The sequence below is a fragment of the Hylobates moloch genome, unplaced genomic scaffold (assembly GCF_009828535.3).
Source record: "Hylobates moloch isolate HMO894 unplaced genomic scaffold, HMol_V3 SCAFFOLD_3, whole genome shotgun sequence".
NCBI lineage: Eukaryota > Metazoa > Chordata > Mammalia > Primates > Hylobatidae > Hylobates > Hylobates moloch.
In genome coordinates, this window is record NW_026652278.1 from 119,985,356 (window position 1) to 120,006,574 (window position 21,219).

At 38.5% G+C, this 21,219-nt stretch overlaps 1 protein-coding gene across 6 annotated transcripts in view; it reads left to right on the forward strand.

The window, feature by feature from the left end:
- The window catches only part of LARP1B (La ribonucleoprotein 1B), a 153,688-nt gene that overhangs the window by 41,569 nt on the left and 90,900 nt on the right, over positions 1-21,219 (forward strand). For 4 of the 6 annotated variants that reach the window (XM_032146902.2, XM_032146896.2, XM_032146888.2 and 1 more), the window contains 3 exons: positions 3,922-4,096; positions 11,062-11,234; positions 18,151-18,513. In XM_032146902.2, coding sequence (XP_032002793.1) covers positions 3,922-4,096; positions 11,062-11,234; positions 18,151-18,513 — 711 coding nt within the window. Of the gene's footprint in view, positions 1-3,921; positions 4,097-4,658; positions 5,675-11,061; positions 11,235-18,150; positions 18,514-21,219 lie in introns of those variants that run through there. The other 2 variants (XM_032146939.2, XM_032146930.2) reach the window with 2 other exon arrangements.

The following is a 21,219-nucleotide window of genomic DNA, read 5'->3' on the forward strand; positions in this document are numbered from 1 at the left end:
GCATGGTGTAATTTTTATATGATCCTTTTATGGCCTGAGTGATGAATGTTTCACTTTCTGTGTTCTTCATTTCCCTTTTAAATTTATTATTTCTAAATAGGAAATAAATTACACAAAATTCAAAACTCAAAAGGTTATATGGTTATCTTCCAGTGATTGTCCAAGGAAAAAAAAGGTATATGGTAAAAAATTTTTTTTTTCCCATTTTTCACCAACAATGAATGAGTTACCTGCCTTGGTAGTGGTCAGTGTTACTTCTTTCTTGTGTCTTCCTCCTGAGATAGTTTGTTTATGTAAGAGAATACTATGATACCTTACTACTTACAATGTTTGTTATGCCCCTTCCTCTTTTGTTTTTTTATTTTTTTGAGACAGAGTCTCACTCTGTCACCCAGGTTCGAGTGCAGTGGCATGATCTTGGCTCACGACAACGTCTGCCTCCCAGGTTCAAGCGATTCTTCTGCCTCAGCCTCCCGAGTAGCTGGGATTACAAGCGCCTGCCACTACGCCTGGCTAATTTTTTGTATTTTAGTAGAGACGGGTTTTTGCCATGTTGGCCAGGCTGGTCTGGAACTCCTGACCTCAGGTGATCTGCTTGCCTCGGCCTCCCAAAGTGCTGGGATTACAGGTGTGAGCCACCACGCCTGGCCTCCTCTTTTTTTTATTTTTTATAAAAAGCATGTGTTGGAAGAGGCTTTAGTAGCTGCACATAAAGAACTTTGAGCTTTTCATCCCACAAGTTTTTCTTTATTTTCTTTTAAATTGAGGCATAATTTATACATTATTATTTATTTATTTATTTTGAGATGGAGTCTCATGATCCGCCTGCCTCAGCCTCCCAAAGTGCTGGGATTACAGGTGTGAGCCATCGCACCTGGCCTTTATACATTATATATTGTAACTCATAAGATTAGAGATGATTTTTTTTCCTATGCATACGGTCAGGTAACTGCCATCCAGATTAAGATAGAGAACATTTTCAAGACCCAAGCAAGTTGCTTTCTGTACCCTCCTAGTCAGTACCACTGCTCTCCCTTTTAAGAGGCTTCTCTCCTGTTTTTGAACTTCACATAAATGGTGTTATGACTTTTATATCTGATTTTATTTCTGAAGTTGTTTCTGTGAGATTTATTCATTTTGGTGTATAGCAGTTGTTTACTTTGTTTTTTGGTAGTTTTTCCATTGTATGAATATAACAGTTAATCAATCTTTCTTTTCTTTCTTTCTTTCTTTTTTTTTTTTTTTGAGACCAATCTCACTCTGTGGCCCAGGCTGGAGTTGTACTGACCTGATCTCAGCTCACTGCAACTTCCACCTCCCAGTTTCAAGTGATTCTCCTGCCTCAGCCTCCCAAGTAGCTGGGATTACAGGCACCCACCACCAAGCCTGGCTAAGTTTTTGTATTTTTAGTAGAGACAGGGTTTCACCATGTTGGCCAGGCTGGTCTTGAACTCCTGACCTCGTGATCCACCCGCTTCGGCCTCCCAAAGTGCTGGGATTACAGGCTTGAGCCTACCGTGCCCGGCAACAGTTAATTTTTCTGTGCTCCTATTGACAGACATATTTGGGTTCTTTCCACTTTGGGTCTTTGATGCTACTGTGAACATTATCGTAGATATTTCTGGGTGAACATAAGCATTTATTTTCCTGGGAAATTGGTGGGTAACAGGGCATAAATGTGTGATTACCTTTTGTAGATACTGCTAAACAGTTTTTTAAAGTATCGAACCAATCAAAACCACCACTATTGGGAGTTTGACTTGCTTCACATTCTAACCAACACTATTGGCAGTCTTTTTCCACAACTTTACTTTGGAAAATTTAAACATATGGGAAAGTTTCAAGGAGTTTTGTTTTTGTTTTTTTTACATTCAGGGATAGATAACATATGGTAAAATACAGCAATCTTCGATGTTCACTGTGAGTTTTGAAAATTAAACATAAGCATTACCCCAAACAAGATGTAGAATACTTTCATTATTCTAAAAACTTCCTTCATGGCTCTTTCTAGTCAGTGTCACACAGCCTCTCCAACAACTTTTCTGATTTTCATATCATAGATTAGATTAGTCTGTTCTTGGCATTTGTGTAAATTGATTTCTTCTGTCTCTAAGTTCTTTTCATTGGTAGTTTTTGACATTCTTCCATGTTGTTGCATGGTCTGGATGCTGGGCATACTGTTTGCTACTGGGGTGTCATTGCTTCTAGGTCTTTCAGTGGACAAAATGAGGAAAATATATGTTGGGAAAAATATACTGATTTTACTCACTTAAAGCTTTCACCATAGGATTCTTTCCTATCTTTCTCCATTTTATATTTCAGACTCCCTTCTCAAAGGAATTTTGTTTAAAATAAGTCCTAATTGTAATTTAAAGAAATGCCCAATTATGGCTGGGCGCAGTGGCTCACACCTGTAATCCCAGCACTTTGGGAGGCTGAGGCGGGTGGATCACGAGGTCAGGAGTTCAAGACCAGCCTGGCCAACTTGGTGAAACCCCATCTCTACTAAAAGTACAAAAAAATTAGCCAGGTGTGGCAGCGGGCGCCTGTAATCCCAGCTACTCCGAAGGCTAAGGCAGAGAATTGCTTGAACTTGGGAGGCAGAGGTTGCAGTGAGCCAAGTTCACACCACTGCACTCTAGGCTGGGTGACAGAGCGAGACTATGCCTCAAAAAATAAAAAAAAAATAATAATAAAAGAAATGCCCAGTTATGGAAAATATAACTTGAGAGTTAAGTACCATACTAATATTAAGAGCAAGAGTAGGTTCTTTTTTCAAAATCTGTTCATTTCTGAATGGATAATGTTTTTTTTTTTTTTTCTTTTGAGATGGAATCTTGCTCTGTCTCCAGGCTGGAGTCCAGTGGCGCCATCTCGGCTCACTGCAAGCTCTAACTCCCTGGTTCAAGTGATTCTCCTGCCTCTCCCTCCCAAGTAGCTGGGATTACAGGCACATGCCACCATGCCCAGCTAATTTTTGTGTTTTTAGTAGAGATGAGGTTTCACCATATTGGCCAAGATGGTCTCAATCTCCTGACCTCGTGATCCACCTGCCCCGGCCTCCCAAAGTGTTGGGATTACAGGCATGAGCACCTGGCCCAGTTAATGTTCTTAATTATATACAGCATGTTCTCCAGCTAAAATGTAGTGGGCTTTAATTTTTGTAAGTTAATGTACATATAACTTTATATTGTTTTTATATTATACATTTTGTATTTATCCTAATTTCTAAAAGGTAAGTACTCCTGTATTTCAGTGAGAAGTTAAATCAATAAGGCTTTAGTTTGTATCTTGAAGAAATTTTGGCCTAGTTTTATCCTTATAGTACATATTAGGGAAGCACCTTTGGCCTAATGGCTAAGACTTTTAGTTGCAGATAGATAGTGGTTTGAGTCCTGGTGTTGTCTCATACTAGATCTATGATCTTTGATTAAGTTTATTTCTTTGAGCCTCAGTTTCCTCATCTATATGTAGGGGTGATACCTTCTTTATGAGGTATTGCGAGGAATCATGAGTACATGTAGTACTTATTATTCAATAAATTTTGGTAATTATTACAATAATAAAATGCCTAAATTTTATTTGGTAATATTTTAATGGAAGACAAGGAAATATGAGAGAGAGAAGAAAATAGTAAAAGTCAATTTGCTTCTAGCTGATTCAGTATTCCTTAAATGACTGTTCTAATTGTGAAAAATATATCATCTGAAGTTAAATAAGTGGGAGATCAGGATATTTGTTACTTTACAGGTGCAAATGATTTTAAAACTTGTGTTCTGTGTGGTTAACTTACGGATTTTTTAGAATCATTAACTGCAAATGAGTTTGCTAATTTCAGATTTTCAAATTTTTAGGTTCTTAGAAGTATAGCACAGGCAGTGAAATAGCTCATAATTTTAATAGCTCAATTTCTGTTAATAGGCACTGAAGGATAGCACAGAAGTAGAAATTGTGGATGAGAAAATGAGAAAAAAGATAGAACCAGAAAAATGGCCAATTCCAGGCCCTCCTCCACGCAATGTGCCACCAACAGACTTTTCTCAACTGATTGATTGTCCAGAGTTTGTACCAGGCCAAGCCTTTTGCTCACATACAGGTAACATCTTTTCTTCTAGAGCAAACGATGTAGCAGTGGGTTATTTGGTCCAATTTACTTACTTATTTATTTTTTTTTAGTTTATTTAGATTTGATAGGAAAATTAAAGCTAACTGAAAGACTTTTGATGTCCCATTTTGTATTCATATTGCCTCACAGAGGTATAAATAAGGATTTAAGAATTATAAGGAAAGCTGTCTTATGTTTCTTGTTCTTAAATTTTATTTGTCCTTTGTCGTGTGTGGAATTTCTAACTTTTATTTTTACTAAATTACTATAGATATGCATTGTTTTCCCCTGCAGAATTGGAATAGTATGATTAGATTATTCTGAAAAAGGTCTTATACTCAAGAATGGGGTAGTCTTCCTTTAATTTTGTTACCAATATGCTTTAATCTTGTCTTGGAAAGATAAGATGACCTACATTCTAAATCAGAATTGGGGTTCTGTTTAATTTGGTTGTGTTTAGAATTTCCAAAAGATTTAATGTTAATAATTTTTTCCTGGATCATTTTTAAGACATTCCCTCTTGGGAAAAAATGTGTGCTTAAACTTTTTTCAGTCAGGGTGATGATCTTCTGAAGCTCTTGGATGTCATTTGATCGGAATATGCAGTGGAATAGGTGACTCACTGAAATGCCATTATAAATACTGGAACAAATCCTGCTGCAAAATGAAAGCGATCAGACTGTCTTCTGTTCAAGAATGTCTATTCCCACCTCTTGGTGGAGGAAGTTGGGCCAACACTGCAGTGGAGATAACCACCTTTGCGATAATGAGAGACAGACCAGAGGACTGCTGCTCTTTTTATAGGAGCTGCCTATTTCTGTGTAATTGGCCTGGGCTGCATGGGCTGCTTTTATTCATGGTGGGAAAGTTTATTATTATTATTCTGGAAATACCGCAAGATTATGTTTTCTGTTTCCAGGGTTGTGTACTTGTGTCCAGATGAATAAAGCAGAAAAAGAGGGGATTGAGTAGCATTTCCCAGATTCTTAAGTACTTTGCTATTTGATTTGCCTTTCAGTGTAGTGTACATTGCAAAACTCAGATATTGTCATGATGTTTCACTTAGACATGAGACTTATTAATGTGGACACTTAAGGGGTAGGGAATTTAAGAACTGGATGAGGTTATTTCTTCCTTTACTCTTCAAAATGTATTTTTGATACATCAGTATGAGAGAACGTCCCATCAACAAAGCATCGATGATGGACAGTCTCACAGTATTTTTATCTTATGTTTCTTTGTCAGCTTTCTCCTAATCCCAGTAAGCAACTTGGACAGGCATTTTAAAAGCTGAAGAAAAGTGACATTATTTTAGCAAGTGGTTTTTAATTTATTTTTTGTTAAGATAAAATGGGTGATTATATAAGTTAGATTTATTTATGGTATCAACTTGGGTCCAAGATGATAGTTTTAGCTAGCTTGTGAACATTGGGTTCACAAGGCATTGGGTAAGTTAGATAAAATAGCATATACTTTCTCTACAGGGTAGGTAAGATAGGTCAGTCAAGTTGGTAATGCCTGTCCATTAACCATTTATGCATACTAATAAAATTATAAGAATAAAATCATAATGTCTTGTACATTTTTGTGTTTTTTAATATACACTCAGATGCATGCACATACATATTGTCTGAAACAAGCCAGTATATATTAAAATGTCATAAATTTTAGGTTATTTAGATTATATATCAGAAACTAGATGGTTAATGAAGAAATATAAAAAGATGGAGGGTTCTTAGAATTATGCTGATTCACATTAGGTCATAGGAATAAATATGTAAGTCACCTCTTTCCATGAATTCTCAAATTGCTGACCTTAATAATTTCCTGGTGATAGGAAAGCCTAGTTTCTTTAAGTCAATGGAGAGTAGTATGTCACCAAAAATTTGAAGTGGAAATAGGGATAAGAAGCCTAAACTGTGTTTATATGTATCTATGAGTAGAGAAAAGTAGTGAAACTATATATCATTTTAATCTCAAATTTGAAGACCTTAAAGATTTTAATAACATAACGCTTTATGATTTCTGAGGGATTTGTATGGTAAAATATTCTAACATAATTGGTCTTCTTCATCAAAGAGATTAAAATTTCTATTTTTTTTTCCTATCTGGAGGTTGAATTTTCTAATAGGGGTTGAACTAAGCAGAGGTCTACCTTTATGCACCACAAAACATTGATTATGGGAATGGTAAGATTACTTCTGAAACATAGGTTTTGCAGTTTTATGGATATTGTTTAACTCTTAAATGAAAGGATTTCATTCATCAGAATTGAAAGGTCAGGTACCTGACAATGTTGGGTTTTTTTTCTTTTTTTAAATTTTAATAATCTTCACAAGGGCACTGTAATGTAGTGTTTTTCTTTCTTTTCTTTTTTTTTCCCCTTGACTCTTAACACCACTCAATGAGAATTTTAAAAAGTGCCACACAAAATATGTAATCCTTTTTTCAGGAAACCTTTTTATTTACCCAGAACTGTGATCCTCCCAAGGTAGAAAAAAAAATCATACCAGAGATGAAATGTATATGGTGATTTTTCTTTGGAGAGTTTAGTTGATAATTTTCTTTCTTTCTTTTTTTTTTTTTGTTGGGACGGAGTCTTGCTCTGTCGCTCAGGCTGGAGTATAGTGGTGAAGTCTCGGCTCACTGCAACCTCCGCCTCCTGGATTCAAGCGATTCTCTTGCCTCAGCCTCCTGAGCAGCTGGGATTACAGGTGCGCGCCACCACGCTTGGCTAATTTTTGTATTTTTAGTAGAGATGGGGTTTCGCCATGTTGGTCAGGCTTGTCTCGAACTCCTGACCTTGTGATCAGCCCACCTTGGCCTCCTAAAATGGTGGGATTACAGGCATGAGCCACTGTGCTTGGCCACTGATTTTTTCAATTAATAAAAGCAGCAAAGATAAATTTTCTGTGTTCTTACAAATTAAAACAAGTATTAAATATATGTATCTAAATTTTTTTTTGTTTCTAAGTAAGTTTAATATCAGGTAATCTAAGTCATTTAAACTCATTTTATCTTGGAAGATTAGGGGTTTACTATTACCCTTAATCCATTCAGATGTATAGTTTGAAATCTTTTCGTTATTAAAAAAAAAAAAGATGCAGCAGACCACACAGAGCATATATATAAATTAATCATGAGGTTAACACCTTTACGAGTCTTATTCTAAGAATTGTATGTTTTCTCATCTTACCCAAATTCTTTAGTTTTAATGTCATTTCATTTCGAAGCATATGTGTTGGCGAATATATTGAAATGCTTTACTTCACAGTAGAAGCATAATTCAAGCTTAAATAACATTTAGAGATAATTTTATAAGAAACATCTGAGTGTGGGGGGTGTACACCTGTAGTTCCAGCTACTTGGGAGGCAAAGTTGGGAGGATACTTGAACTCAGGAGTTCCGAGGCCAGACTGGGTGACATACCAAAAACTCATAATGTTTTTTTTTTTTCAAGAGACGGTGTCTTGCTCTGTCGCCCAGGCTGGAGTGCAATGGCACGATCTCTGCTCACCTGCAGACTCTGCCTCCCAGGTTCAAGCAATTCTCCTGCCTCGGCCTCCCGGGTAGCTGGGACTACAGGTGTGTGCTGCCACACCTGCTATTTTTTTGTATTTTTAGTAGAGACGGGGTTTCACCATGTTGGTCATGCTGGTCTCAAACTCCTGACCTCAGGTGATCTACCTGCCTTGGCCTCCCAAAGTGCTGGGATTATAGGTGTGAGCCACTGAGCCCAGCTCTTCATCTACTTTTAAGGCTTTATTTAGTATGAACATTGATAATTCATAGTATTAGAAATAGAGTTCTCTGGGCCAGGTGCAGTAGCTCATGCCTATAATCACAGCACTTTAGAGATTGAGGTGAGAGGATTGCTTGAGGCCAGGAATTCAAGACTAGCCTGGGTAACAAAGTGAGACCCAGTCTACAAAATATATATATTTTTAAATTGGCTGGATGTGGTGGTTTGCACGTGTAGTACTAGTTATTCAGCAGGCTGAATTGGGAGGATTGCTTGAGCCCAGGAGTTTGAGGCTGTAGTGAGCTATGATCATGGCACTGTATAGCTGTAAGAGGCCCTCTTTTTTTTTTTTTTTTTTTTTTTTGAGACAAAGTCTTGCTCTTGTCCCCCAGGCTGGAGTGCAGTGGCTCACTGCAACCTCCGCCTCCCGGGTTCAAGTGATTCTCCTGCCCCATCCTCCCAAGTAGCTGGGATTACAGGTGCCTACCACCACGCCTGGCTAATTTTTGTATTTTTTTTTTTAGTAGAGACGGGGTTTCACCAGTTGGCCAGGCTGGTCTTGAACTCCTGACCTCAGATGATCCGCCTGCCTCAGCCTCCCAAAGTGCTGGGATAGGCATGAGCCACCGTGCCCATCCTCTGTCTCTCAAAAAAAAAAAAAAAAAAAAAAAGTTTTATGTATGGTTCATTAAAAAGAAAAAAAATGTGTTCTCTGGAGTTAATATTTTTCCCATTCCTATAACTAGACTATTAATGTTCATCCAAAGCTTGTATTTCACTTGTACTTTTTTTGTGAATGAATTGGTGATATATGTGCTGTTAATAAAGTTACAGAGCACCAGTGTCCAATAAAAATGTGAGCCATATATATAACTCTAAAAATTTTAGTATTCCTAAAATTATAAAACATGAAATTAATTTTAACATTTTAAATAGATATTTTAATTTAACTTAATAGATCCAAATGTTATATGCTCAACGTAAAAATTAATGGCACTATTTTTTTTTTTTTACCAGGGTTGGGAGTACCTGGTCTTTAATACCTGGTGTGTATTTTACTCTTGTCCTGAGCATGTTTCAGGACTAGCCACATTTGAAGTGATAGATAACTGCATATAGCTAATGCTTACTGTATTTTTTTTTTTTTTTTTTTTGAGATAGAGTCTTGCTCTGTCTCCCAGGCTGGTGTGCAATGGCGTGATCTCAGCTCACTGCAACCTCTGCCTCCTTGGTTCAAGGGATTCTCCTGTCTCAACCTCCCAAGTAGTTGGGATTACAGGCACCCAACACCACGCCCGGCTAGTTTTTGTATTTTTAGTAGGGATGGGGTTTCGCCATGTTGGTCAGGCTGGTCTCCAACTCCTGACCTTAGGTGATCTGCCCACCTCGGCCTCCCAAAGTGCTGGGATTACAGGCATGAGCCACCACGCCCGGCTGTGCCTACTGTATTGAACAGCACAGTTCTAGAGCTTTTCCTGTTATGAAACAATATATAGTCTTTTATAAATAATACAACAATCTAGTAGTTGAGTCCTGGTTGAGTCCATGTGTGCAAGGAGAAGATATTAAAGCTATCTGATTTTACTCTCATCTATGTTTAGCATGTAGATGAATGTAAAATCTTGAAATATTCTTCTTAAACCCATTCTTGAAATGTGCCTTTCATTTAGTAAATATTAAAAAAAAGATTGCTGATGTTAATTTATTTCAGCTTTCTGCATTTAACATTTAACTTCTCAATATTTTCAATGAATTGACTTAGAGGAGTTAATGATGTTAAGAATTTTATGGTATACATTTTTGAAAAATAAATTTTATTGTGTATATTTGAGGCTTACAACATAATGTTACCTTTTTTAAAGACACCTTGTGTCCAAAGCAAGTTCATATTGTATCTTCAGATCTAAACATGGATATAACTTAAAATATTTAAATATTCTTTGACTTTTGAAAAAGTATTTATAAAAGAAGCCATTTGATTTTTTTTTTCTTTTTCTTTTTCTTTCTTTTTTTTTTTTTTTGAGACAGGGAGTTGCTCTGTCACCCAGGCTGGAGTGCAGATCTCAGCTCACTGCAACCTCCGCCTCGTGGATTCAAGCAATTCTCTGCCTCATCCTGAGTAGTGGGGATTACAGGCCCTCACCACCAGGCCTGGCTAATTTTTTTGTATTTTTAGTAAACATGGAGTTTCACCATCTTGGCCAGGCTGGTCTTGAACTCCTGACCTTGTGATCCACCTGCCTCAGCCTCCCAAACTGCTGGGATTACAGGCATGAGCCACTGCGCCTGGCTGCAATTTGAATTTTAATCATTTTGATTAAAAATAAACCTACAGAAGTGTACTGTATAAAAAGGCCTTTTAAATTCCAACAATTTTTAAATGCTTTTAATGTTATTGCCAGGGCTGTGTGCTATAGTGATGTGACATTTACTCTTTTTTTTTTTTTTTGAGATGGAGTTTCGCTTTTGTTGCCCAGGCTAGAGTGCAATAGCGCCATCTCGGTTCACTGCAACCTCCACCTCCCAGATTCAAGCGATTCTCCTGCGTCAGCCTCCTGAGTAGCTGGGATTACAGGCATGCGCCACCATGCCTGGCTAATTTGCAGTTTTAGTAGAGATAGGGTTTCTCCATCTTGGTCAGGCCGGTCGACATTTTACTCTTTAAAGTATTTCAGTATGAGCCAAAGTAGTAAATGACTACACTGCATTTATTGCAGTAGGCAAACCTTGCTGAGCCAAGGAAATGTGAAAAGTAGGAGTAATAACGGCTTTAGTATAGGCCCTAGTAGAACAAGAGACTAATTTTACCTTGAATAAGATGTGCATTTAGCTTAACTATGGCTTAATAGCAACTGAGATTCCATAATTTCCTTATAATTTATAGATTTTAATCTAAGATTTTTCAGAGAACTTGACTTCCTAATAGTTGTACTGTCATAATTAGGAAGTGACTCACACTGATATTTTTGAGAAGTTTACATGAATGTAGTGGTCTGTGTAAGAGTCGGTGACATTCTTTAATTATTCAGTGGCTTCACTTTTGAGTAAATCTTATGAGCCCTTCAGGTTTGAAAATCACTGGAAAGCTTACAGTTGAGACTGATCATGTTTTTGTGAAAAAATATCAAGCCCCAGTTAAGGAAAAAATGAAATGTATTTTATAAGTAAGAAAAGCCATTATCATTTTAACTATAGAACTAACTTAAAATTTTAGAGTCTGCCCCAAATTCTCCAAGAATTGGAAGCCCATTGAGCCCAAAGAAAAACAGTGAAACAAGTATTCTTCAAGCAATGTCTAGAGGTTTGTCTACCAGTTTGCCTGACTTGGACTCAGAACCTTGGATAGAAGTTAAAAAAAGACATCAGCCAGCCCCAGTGAAATTGAGGGTAAGTTGTTACAGATTGAGTGAAGTGTGACATACCCTGGGTGGAGTATAAGGTCAGTGCATTTTATGTTTGTTAGGTACATATGTAAAATTTGGAAAAGTTTAGCACAATTTTAAACGTAATTGTTGGCCTTTAGTAGAGCCCTGGCCTCCTGAGTAGCTGGGATTATAGGCGTGAGCCACCATGCCCCGCTAATTTTTGTATTTGTAGTAGAGACGGGGTTTCACCATGTTGGTCAGGCTGGTCTCGAACTCTTGACCTCATGATCCGCCTGCCTCGGCCTCCCAAAGTGCTGGGATTAGAGGCATGAGCCACTGCGCCCGGCCTTAAAATATATTTTTTATTTCTGAACATGATTTAAGAATTTTGGAGGCTGGGCACAGTGTCTCATTCTTGTAATCACAGCACTTTGGGAGGCTGAGGCAGGAAGATTGCTTGAGCCCAGGAGTTCGGGGCCACCTGGGCAACATAGGGTGACCCTGTCTCTACAAATAATTCATAAAGTTAGCTGAATGCTAATTTTTTGGTGGAATGTGCCTGTGGTCTCAGCTACTCAGGAGGCTGAGACAGGAGGAACACTTGAGCTCAGGAGGTCAAGACTGCAGTGAGCCATGATCACACCACTGCACTCCAGGGAGGGTGACAAAGTGAGACCCTGTCTCAAAAAAAAAAAAAAAAAAAAAAGAATTTTGTCTTGGTTTTTCTACTTGTGACTAATTTTAACTTGAATAATATTTCAGTTTTTTATAAAGTTGAAAAAATATGACTTTTTTTTTGAGACAGAGTCTCGCTGTGTCGCCCAGGCTGGGGTGCTGTGCTGCCATGTTGGCTCACTGCAGCCTTTGCCTGCTGGGTTCAAGAGAGTCTTGTGCCTCAGCCACCTGACTTACTGGGATTACAGGCTCACTCCACAATGTCCAACTATTTTTTTGTGTTTCTGGTAGAGATGGGATTACACCATATTGTCCAGGCTGGTCTCAAACTCCTGTCCTCAAATAATTCGCCTGTCTTGGCCTCCCAGAGTGCTAGGATTACAGGCGTGAGCCTCTGCAGCCTGGCCAGAAAATACATAAATTTTGAAGTTATACTCATGTTAATTATTTATAAGGTTTATGTAACCGTTGGTGATTTATATATCTGGTTTATATATGTTTTGGTGATTTAATGCACAAAAGGAAAAGAAAATATAATTTTTGGTGGGGGGTACATAAGGGAGTGAGATGGTTATATTTATAAAAAGAGAAATAGGAGATCGTTGTGGTGGTACTGCTCTGCATTTTTCACTGGTGGTAGATACACGAACTTACATATGTGATAGGATTGCTTTGATCTAAATCACAAATGAGTGCAAGTAAAACTGAGGAAGTATAAGCTAAGATTGATTTATATCAAAGTCAATACCTTGTTTGGGATGTTGTAGTATATTTTCGTAAGATGTTAACATTGGGGGAAACCAGCATACATGAAGATCGATCTCTCTTATTTCTTACAACTGTATCTGAATGTATAATTATTTCAAAGTAAAAGTTCACTGAAAATACACTTGGGAAGAATGCCACTCAAAAGATTCAAATATTGAAAGTAAGCTCTCTAAAGGGGATGGAAGGTATTGAGAGGCTTGTGATGTGGAGGACCAGCAAATTGGTTCTGGTAGCTGGTTTTAAAAGTGTAAGGAGAACTGTGTAGTTTTATGGCCAACGAATGCCAGTATATCTGAAATGTATGGTATTCTGTTGCTACAGACTGAGGATCTGGCCTGGAGGAAACATGACTTTAGGTTCTGGGGGCCTAGATATTTCAGAGGTAGCTCAGTTACTGACATTATTTTTAATATACTTTTAAAAAAGTGATCTTTTAAAAACATTTTAGAGTGGGTATACAAATCTTTGTTGGACATCATTTTTCTTTGGAATTCTAAAAGCGTTTTTCTTTTGTCATCTTGGTTTCTTTTGTCATCTTATGAAAGTCAGTCCATTCACATTCTTTGTATCAAGTGATTTTTTTTTTCCTCAAGATTTTTTTTTTCTTCGAATCTTGCTGTGTCGCCCAGGCTGGAGTGCAGTGGCACAATCTTGGCTCACTGCAATCTCTGCCTTCTGGGTTCAAGCGATTCTCCTGTCTCAGCCTACCGAGTGGCTGGGACTATAGGTGTGTGCTACCATGGCCAGCTAATTTTTTGTATTTTTAATGGAGATGGGGTTTCACCGTGTTAGCCAGGATCTCATGACCTCCTGATCCACCTGCCTCAGCCTCCCAAAGTGCTGGGATTATAGGGATGAGCTGCCACGCCTGGCGTGAGATTTTTTTTTTTTTTTTTTTTTGAGACAGAGTCTTGCTCTTATTGCCCAGGCTGGAGTGGAGTGCAGTGGTGTGATCTTGGCTCACTGCAACCTTCACCTCCTGGGTTCAAGAGATTCTCCTGCCTCAGACCCGTGAGTAGCTGGGATTACAGGCGCCTGCTGCCACACCCGGCTAATTTTTGCATTTATCCATTTATTTTTTTCAGACAGAGTCTCACTCTGTTGCCCAAGCTGGAGTGCAGTGGCGCGATCTCGGCTCTCTACAACCTCCCCCTCCCGGGTTCAAGCGATTCTCCTGCCTCAGCCTCCAGAGTAGATGGGATTAAAGGCACACGCCACCACGCCCAGCTAATTTTTATGTTTTTAGTAGAGACAGGGTTTCGCCATGTTGGCCAGGCTGTTCTCAAACTCCTGACCTTAGGTGATCCACCCACCTCGGCCTCCCAAAGTGCTGGGATTACAGGTGTGGTCCACCGCACCTGGCCTAATTTTTGTATTTTTAGTAGAGACGTGGTTTCACCATGTTGGCTAGGCTGTTCTCGAACTCCTGACCTCACGTGAACTGCTGGCCTCGGCCTCCCAAAGTGTCAGGATTACAGGCATGAACCACCGCACCTGGCCTCGCTTGAGATTTTTAAGATCATTTCTTCATTCCCAACTCTTGAAATTTCAAGATGATATGCTTTGGTGTAGGTCCAATTTTAAACAGAAAATCTTTTTTTGTTTTTTTTTGGCAGAGGGTTTCACTCCCTTTGCCCAGACTGGTGTGCAGTGGCTTGATCTCTGCTCACTGCAGCCTCTGCCTCCTGGACTCAAGCGATTCCCCTGCCTTAGCCTCCCAAGTAGCTGGGACTACAGGCACAAACCAACAGGCCCGGCTAATTTTTTTTTTTTTAGTAGAGACAGGGTTTCTCCTTGCTGCCCAGGCTAGTCTTGAACTGCTGGGCTCTAGTGATCCACCCACCTCAGTCTTTCAAAGTGTTGGGATTACAGGCATGAGCCACCGTGCCCAGTCAGGTCTATTTTTTTTTTTTTTTTTTTTTTGAGATGGAGTCTTGCTCTGTCACTAGGCTGGTGTGCAGTGGTGCGATCTCAGCTCACTGCAACCTCCACCTCCCGGGTTCATGCCATTCTCCTGCCTCAGCCTCCCAAGTAGCTGGGACTACAGGCGCCTGCCACCATGCCCAGCTAATTTTTTTTTTTTGTATTTTTAGTAGAGACGGGGTTTCATCGTGTTAGCCAGGATGGTCTTGATCTCCTGACCTCATGATCCTCCCACCTCAGCCTCCCAAAGTGCTGGGATTACAGGCGTGAGCCACCGTGCCCTGCTCAGTCAGGTCTATTTTTATGCATTGTGCTGAGTATTCATGTCCTTCATTTTGGGGAAACTAATGTTTCTCTTATTTCCACTTTCTGGTATCTGTTTTCATCTGTTGTTGGACCTCCTTGATTGATCATCTAAATACTGGGCATTGGGTGTTTAAAAAAAGTTCTCTTCTGATACTTTCATTACTTCCATCATTGTTTTGGTTTCTTTTTGAATGCTTTCTTAATATCTGGCAATTTTTGGTTGATAGTTTATATTAATATTAGTAAATTGGCATGGTTTTCTTGTTTGGTCTAATCTGTTCATCTAGTGGGCTGTTTTGTTTAATGTGAGGTATAATTGCACACTCTTTTTTTTTCTTTTTTTTTTTGAGAGTTTCGCTCTTGTTGCCCAGGCTGGAGTGCAATGGCAGCGTGATCTCGGCTCACTGTAACCTCCACCTCCCAGGTTCAAGCGATTCTCCTGCCTCAGCCTCCCGAGTAGCTGGGATTACAGGCACCTGCCACCATGCCCAGCTAATTTTTTTGTGTATTTTTAGTAGAGACGGGGATTCACCATGTTGGCCAGGCTGGTCTCAAACTCCTGACCTCAGGTGATCCACCGGCCTTGGCCTCCCAAAGTGTTGGGATTACAGGCGTGAGCCACTGCGCCCAGCCGATTGCACGTTCTTAGTAAGTGAAAACGTCCTATGGACTTGGACACCTAGGCAGAGAATAGGGATGCTGGCTCTTTTTCTCCAAAATTGCTAAAAAAAAAAAAAAAAAAAAAAAGGAGTACTTTTCTCTGGGATGTAGAATTTCTTAGTGTATCTCATTCATTGGTGAAATTACCTTTTCTTTTCCTCCCCCACAGCTCTATTTTAGAGGTTCAGAATAATACTAGGATGTGTTCAACTTCTATTCAGCCCCAGTACACAAAACATGGGCCCTCTCTTGTCAAATCTTATTTTGTTTAGAAAGTAATTCTTGGGCTTGTAGTTGGGAGCGATCTTTATATAGTTTTATATTCTGAGATAAAGGGATTGGATCTACTGTTCTAGCTGTGTTCTGTAGTTGGTTTTCCAAATACCTATTTTGATTGCCATCCAGTAGTCCATTCCTACTCCTTGTAACTGCCATCTCAAAACTTTCTAGAACCCTGGCGGGATCAATGGCTTTTGCTTCCCCTTTAACCTTTGTATCGGTTCTAGGTTGCTGTTTTCTCTGCTCTTGTTTATTATCAATACAATCCCATTTATTTTCTGCTTTCCAGAAAGTCATAAAAGTCTTTGATCTTCTGATAGTGATACTTGTTTTCAGTATTGATGTAGATTTATTGTTTTTATTCTTTGCACTGTGTATTATTACTGCAAATAAGCATGCAAACTTAAGTCATCTTCAACCCCTGATCTCTTAATAATGGCCTTTTCCTCAGAAACTACAAAAACAAATTTAAGTTTGTTTATTCTCTTAGACTTTTATCATGTACCTGCAAATGTGAAAAGCATTATAGTTTAAAATATATCATCAATGTTTTTAAAAATATATATTCACAGTGTTTTACAACTTGTCTTTTTTTTAGTAAAAACATCTTGGGCAGCCTTCTGTTTACTAGAATGTTAGCTCCATCAGGGCGTAGTTGTTGTTAAATCCCTGCCGAGAACAGTGAGTGGCTCAGAGGAAGCACTCAGATAATTATCAACTGACTAAATGAATATGGATCTACATTATCGGGAATTTTGCAAGGGAGGAATTGTTTTTTTCCTAGACATAGGAAGTTAGCATGAACTGACGGGTAAAATAGGCCAGAGGATGAAAAATGAAGGTAACACCAAGGAGAAACTACTTCCTTCTGTTGGGAGTTTTAAACTAGTTTACATGTTATAAGATCTAGGATCTAAAAGCTTAGACTTTTAATGTAAACCGACAACTGTTTTAAGTTCTTTTTTTTTTTTTGAGATGGGGTCTCATTCTGTCACCCAGGCTGGAGTACAGTGGCACAATCTCAGCTCACTGCAGCCTCCGCCTCCAGGGTTCAAGTGATTCTCCTGTCTCAGCCTCCCAAGTAGCTAGGACTACAGGTGCGCACCACCATACCTGGGTAATTTTTGCATTTTTAGTAGAGAGGGGGTCTCACCATGTTGGCCAGGCAGGTCTTGAACTGCTGGCCTCAGGTGATCTGCCCACCTTTGCCTCCCAAAGTGTTGGGATTACAGGCGTGAGCCACTGCACCTGGCCTAGCTGTTTTAAGTTCTATAGTAGGGGTAGACAGTTTTTTTTTTTTTTTTTTTTTGTCTTGAGACAGAGTCTCGCTCTGTCTCCAGGCTGGAGTCCAGTGGCGTGATCTTGGCTCACTGCAACCTCTGGCTCCCAGGTTCAAGCAGTTCTCCTGCCTCAGCCCCCCGAGTAGCTGGGACTACAGGTGCGTGCCACCATGCCTGGCTAATTTTTGTATTTTTAGTAGAGATGGGGTTTCACCATGTTGGCCAGGCTGGTCTTGAACTCCTGACCTCGTGATCTACCTGCCTCAGCCTCCCAAAGTGCTGGGATTACAGGTATGAGCCACTGCACCTGGCCTGAGGGGTAGACGTTTTAACATTTGCTGAATATTAGCGAGAATTTGACATGAAAACTGGGCCATGTAGAATGGGGATGCGGATAGAGTAGCTAAGAAACTATGTTATTATCATTGTGAGGTAAAAAGGTTCGGAATAGGGAAGACCATTGACTCTGAAAATCAGAAGACCTTGATTCTATCTATCTGTCTGTCTATCTATCTATCTATCTATCTATCTATCTATCTATCTATCTATTTATTTTTTGAGACAGTTTCACTCTTGTCGCCCAGGCTCTAGTGCAATGGCGCGATCTTGGCTCACTGCAACCTCCCTGCCTCCCAGGTTCAAATGATTCTCCTGCCTCAACCTCCCAAGTAGCTGGGATTACAGGAATCCACAAGCAGATAATTGGTTCTATTTATAATTATGAAATCATAGGCAAATACTTTCATATCTCTAGGCCTTTGTTTTAATCAGTAAAATGAATCAGTGCAATGTAATGGATGATTAAGACTATTCCAACTCTAAAAGAGTCTTTAATGTAATCCTTTCTTTATTCAACTTTGTGTTTTTCTTTAGTCTTAAATTTACTAGGCCAAAATAATACTCACTTGATTTTCTTTTACAGTTTGGCTGTTAAACTAGCAATTGAGCATAAAAGCTTGATATTACTTACTTGCAACACTGTTTTATGACATTTAATTTAAAAATGATAGAAAGTTTTTTATATAAATTACCAATTTCTTCCTTCAGGAATCAGTGTCTGTCCCTGAAGGGTCATTAAATCAGCTATGTTCTTCAGAAGAACCAGAACAAGAAGAACTTGATTTTTTGTTTGATGAAGAGATTGAACAAATAGGACGAAAAAACACATTTACTGATTGGTCTGATAATGATTCAGATTATGAAATTGATGACCAAGACTTAAACAAGATTTTGATTGTAACTCAGACACCACCTTATGTGAAAAAACATCCTGGAGGAGATCGAACAGGCACCCACACGTCTCGGGCAAAAATCACATCTGAACTTGCTAAAGTTATCAATGATGGCTTATATTATTATGAACAGGATCTATGGATGGAAGAAGATGAAAACAAACACACAGCCATAAAGGTAATTGTTTCTGGCCAACATCTTTCTACTGATGCTTTGTTTTGATTGTATGTTGCTGTTTATATTTTCTTAAACTTGAGGCTCTATTTTTTGAAATGTTGAATATAAATACATTGTATTTAACTTGAAAAATTCCTGGAAATATACCTGATAATTACCACCTGAGGAATCATTTTATTTTATGAAAGTAACAGTGTGATGAATACTGTAATTACAAAAGAAAAGTAGCACTCACTTAAACCTTTTTTTTTTTTTTTTTTTTTTTTTTTTTTTAGGTGAAAATACTAAGAACGCCCTTTCTCATATGAAAGAATAAAAACAAGTTACTGTGGTCAGGCTTAATTTATATGCTCATTACTTAGCTGGCTATTATCCCAGCTGTATGAGCCAGTGGCTTTAGAGAGCACTCTTCTTGCCTCTTTCTGTTTTCCCCACTTAGTCTATGGTGCATGATCTAAGGTAGTGGAAATGGTTGTGGACAAACTATAAATGACTGAACTGGATGATTGTCTCTCTTGGTCTAGTCATTACTGTGGTGGTAGGGTTACTTTTTACGATCTTGTTCTAATTTTTTTTATCTTCTTGCATTTCACCCCAGATCCTGGTTCCTATCCTAGTTATTAAGGTAAAATAGAGAACCAGAATAGTTTATTAGGTATCTGCATTCCTTCAATATGAATTATAATGGTACAGATATGGGGATAAAAGGGATCTTTTTCTGCTATTAAGTTTATCAGAAAAGCCCCAATAGTTAAATATTTGTCTTCAGGATAGGGTATAATAAGGGAAAGTTATATAACATTATATTCCAAATAGGAAACTGATCTTGATTGGAAATAAAGTTGTAGGAAGAAAAGCTAGCCTATTAGTGGCTGAGTAGAGGGGACTACCTGTCTATGGGGCTTCATATCATCAACAAGAAGTGTGCTAGCCTTCTTGGCTCCTCATTTCTTTTCTTCCTGGTATCCCCAGTACTGCTTTTAGCCTTCTGTAGCCACTGCCTTCTTGGAGAACCTGCCTCAGGCTATGATAGCTTGTTATGTGACTTAGAGCCTGAGCAGTTCTCTGCCTGTCCTACTGCTGTGGGAAAGGAAGTGTGTTTTTTATAATGCTTCTCAGTTGAAAGTCTTTCCTAGTGAAAGCATTGCTATTTTATTTGTAATACTTAGGTTCTGTAAGTAATACGTATCTTAAATCCTTTTAGAACAGAGATACTAGTACATTCTACTAATAATCAGTTAAAATTATCCTTCCCCCGTTCTCTATCCCTTTACCCAGCTTTGTTTTTCACCATAGCATATATCATTATCTATAATTCTATATATTGTACTTACTTTTATTCTCTTGGAGAAAAAACCATGGATGTAATACCAATGACAATAGGATTTTTGGTCTATTTTTTTCATTACTATTGTATCTCTAGTGCTAGAATAGTTTCTGGCACAAAGAAATGTTCAATTCATGTTTGTTAAAGTGGGTAAATAAATTATGGAGTAAACATTATGCATTAACCAAAGGAACCCAACCATTGTGTATAATATTTGTTCTGTGGGAAAATGTTTTCAGTCTTCCAAGTAACAAATTTGTAAGCCAACTTGAGAAACATGCCATTTGTAGGTGATTATTTCCTTAAATTATAGACAACAATAATTAAAAGCCATGTATTGAGTTCTTGAGGCATGTGCTGATCCTATTCATTAAATATTAACGGAAAGTAATCTTGGCTTATATAACTTTAACCATTATAATTGCAGATATGTCTTACTTTGACCTGATTCTTACGTACATTCCCATCATTTAACTCATCTTCTTTGGTTCTGATTCTGTCCTCTACATGTAGTTTCTCATTAGACTTGTACTTTTCCTGTGGGTCTGCTTAAAGGGAGAGAAATCAGTCATTTAACATATACTCATTGAATGCTTACTATGTGCCAGACACTGCTTAGAAACTGGGCACAGATTGAGAAGATAACAAATAGGGTTTCTACATGCCTAGAACCTACAGCTAATTGGGGGAACAGACATAAAAATAAACCCACAATAAGTACTTAATCACAAATTACAATAAATATTCTAAAAGAAAAACAGGATGCTATTTCATTGAGTAGTCAGGGAAGGCCTCTGAGAAAGTCAGTAATAGTGAAATCTGAAGTGGAAGTAGGACGTAACCAAGCAAAGAGTAGGGAAACAGTATTCCAGGAAAAGGGAACAGTAAATGTCAAGGATCTGTGGCAGGAAAGAATTTGGTATATTTGAGGAACTGGAAAAAAGGTCAGTTTGCCTACGGTATTATATAAAATGTTAATTATAGATGAATAGGCAGGAGTTATCATTTATGCACCATGTTAAATAATGTGGAATTTATCTAAAGTTCAAATGCAGTACCTTAGGTTTTGCAAAGGCAGTATGACGTCTAATTTTTATTTTTAATAGGTCACTCTGGTTGTTTTGGCACACAATGGATTATACAGGGACAAGAGTGGGCAGAAGAAATCCAGTTAAAAGGCTGTCCATATAGAAAATGAATTGGTCGGCTAAGACAAACAGGTGGCAGAGGAAATATAGAAGTGAGAAGACCCGTCTCATCTGAGCGTTGAGGAATGATTATATAGGAGTTGTATAGGAAATTGTGGTGTTGTGGAAGTCAAAACCTGGCTCTAAGAGAAGAGAATAATCAGGTGTGTCAGCAACTTTACAGGTTGAATT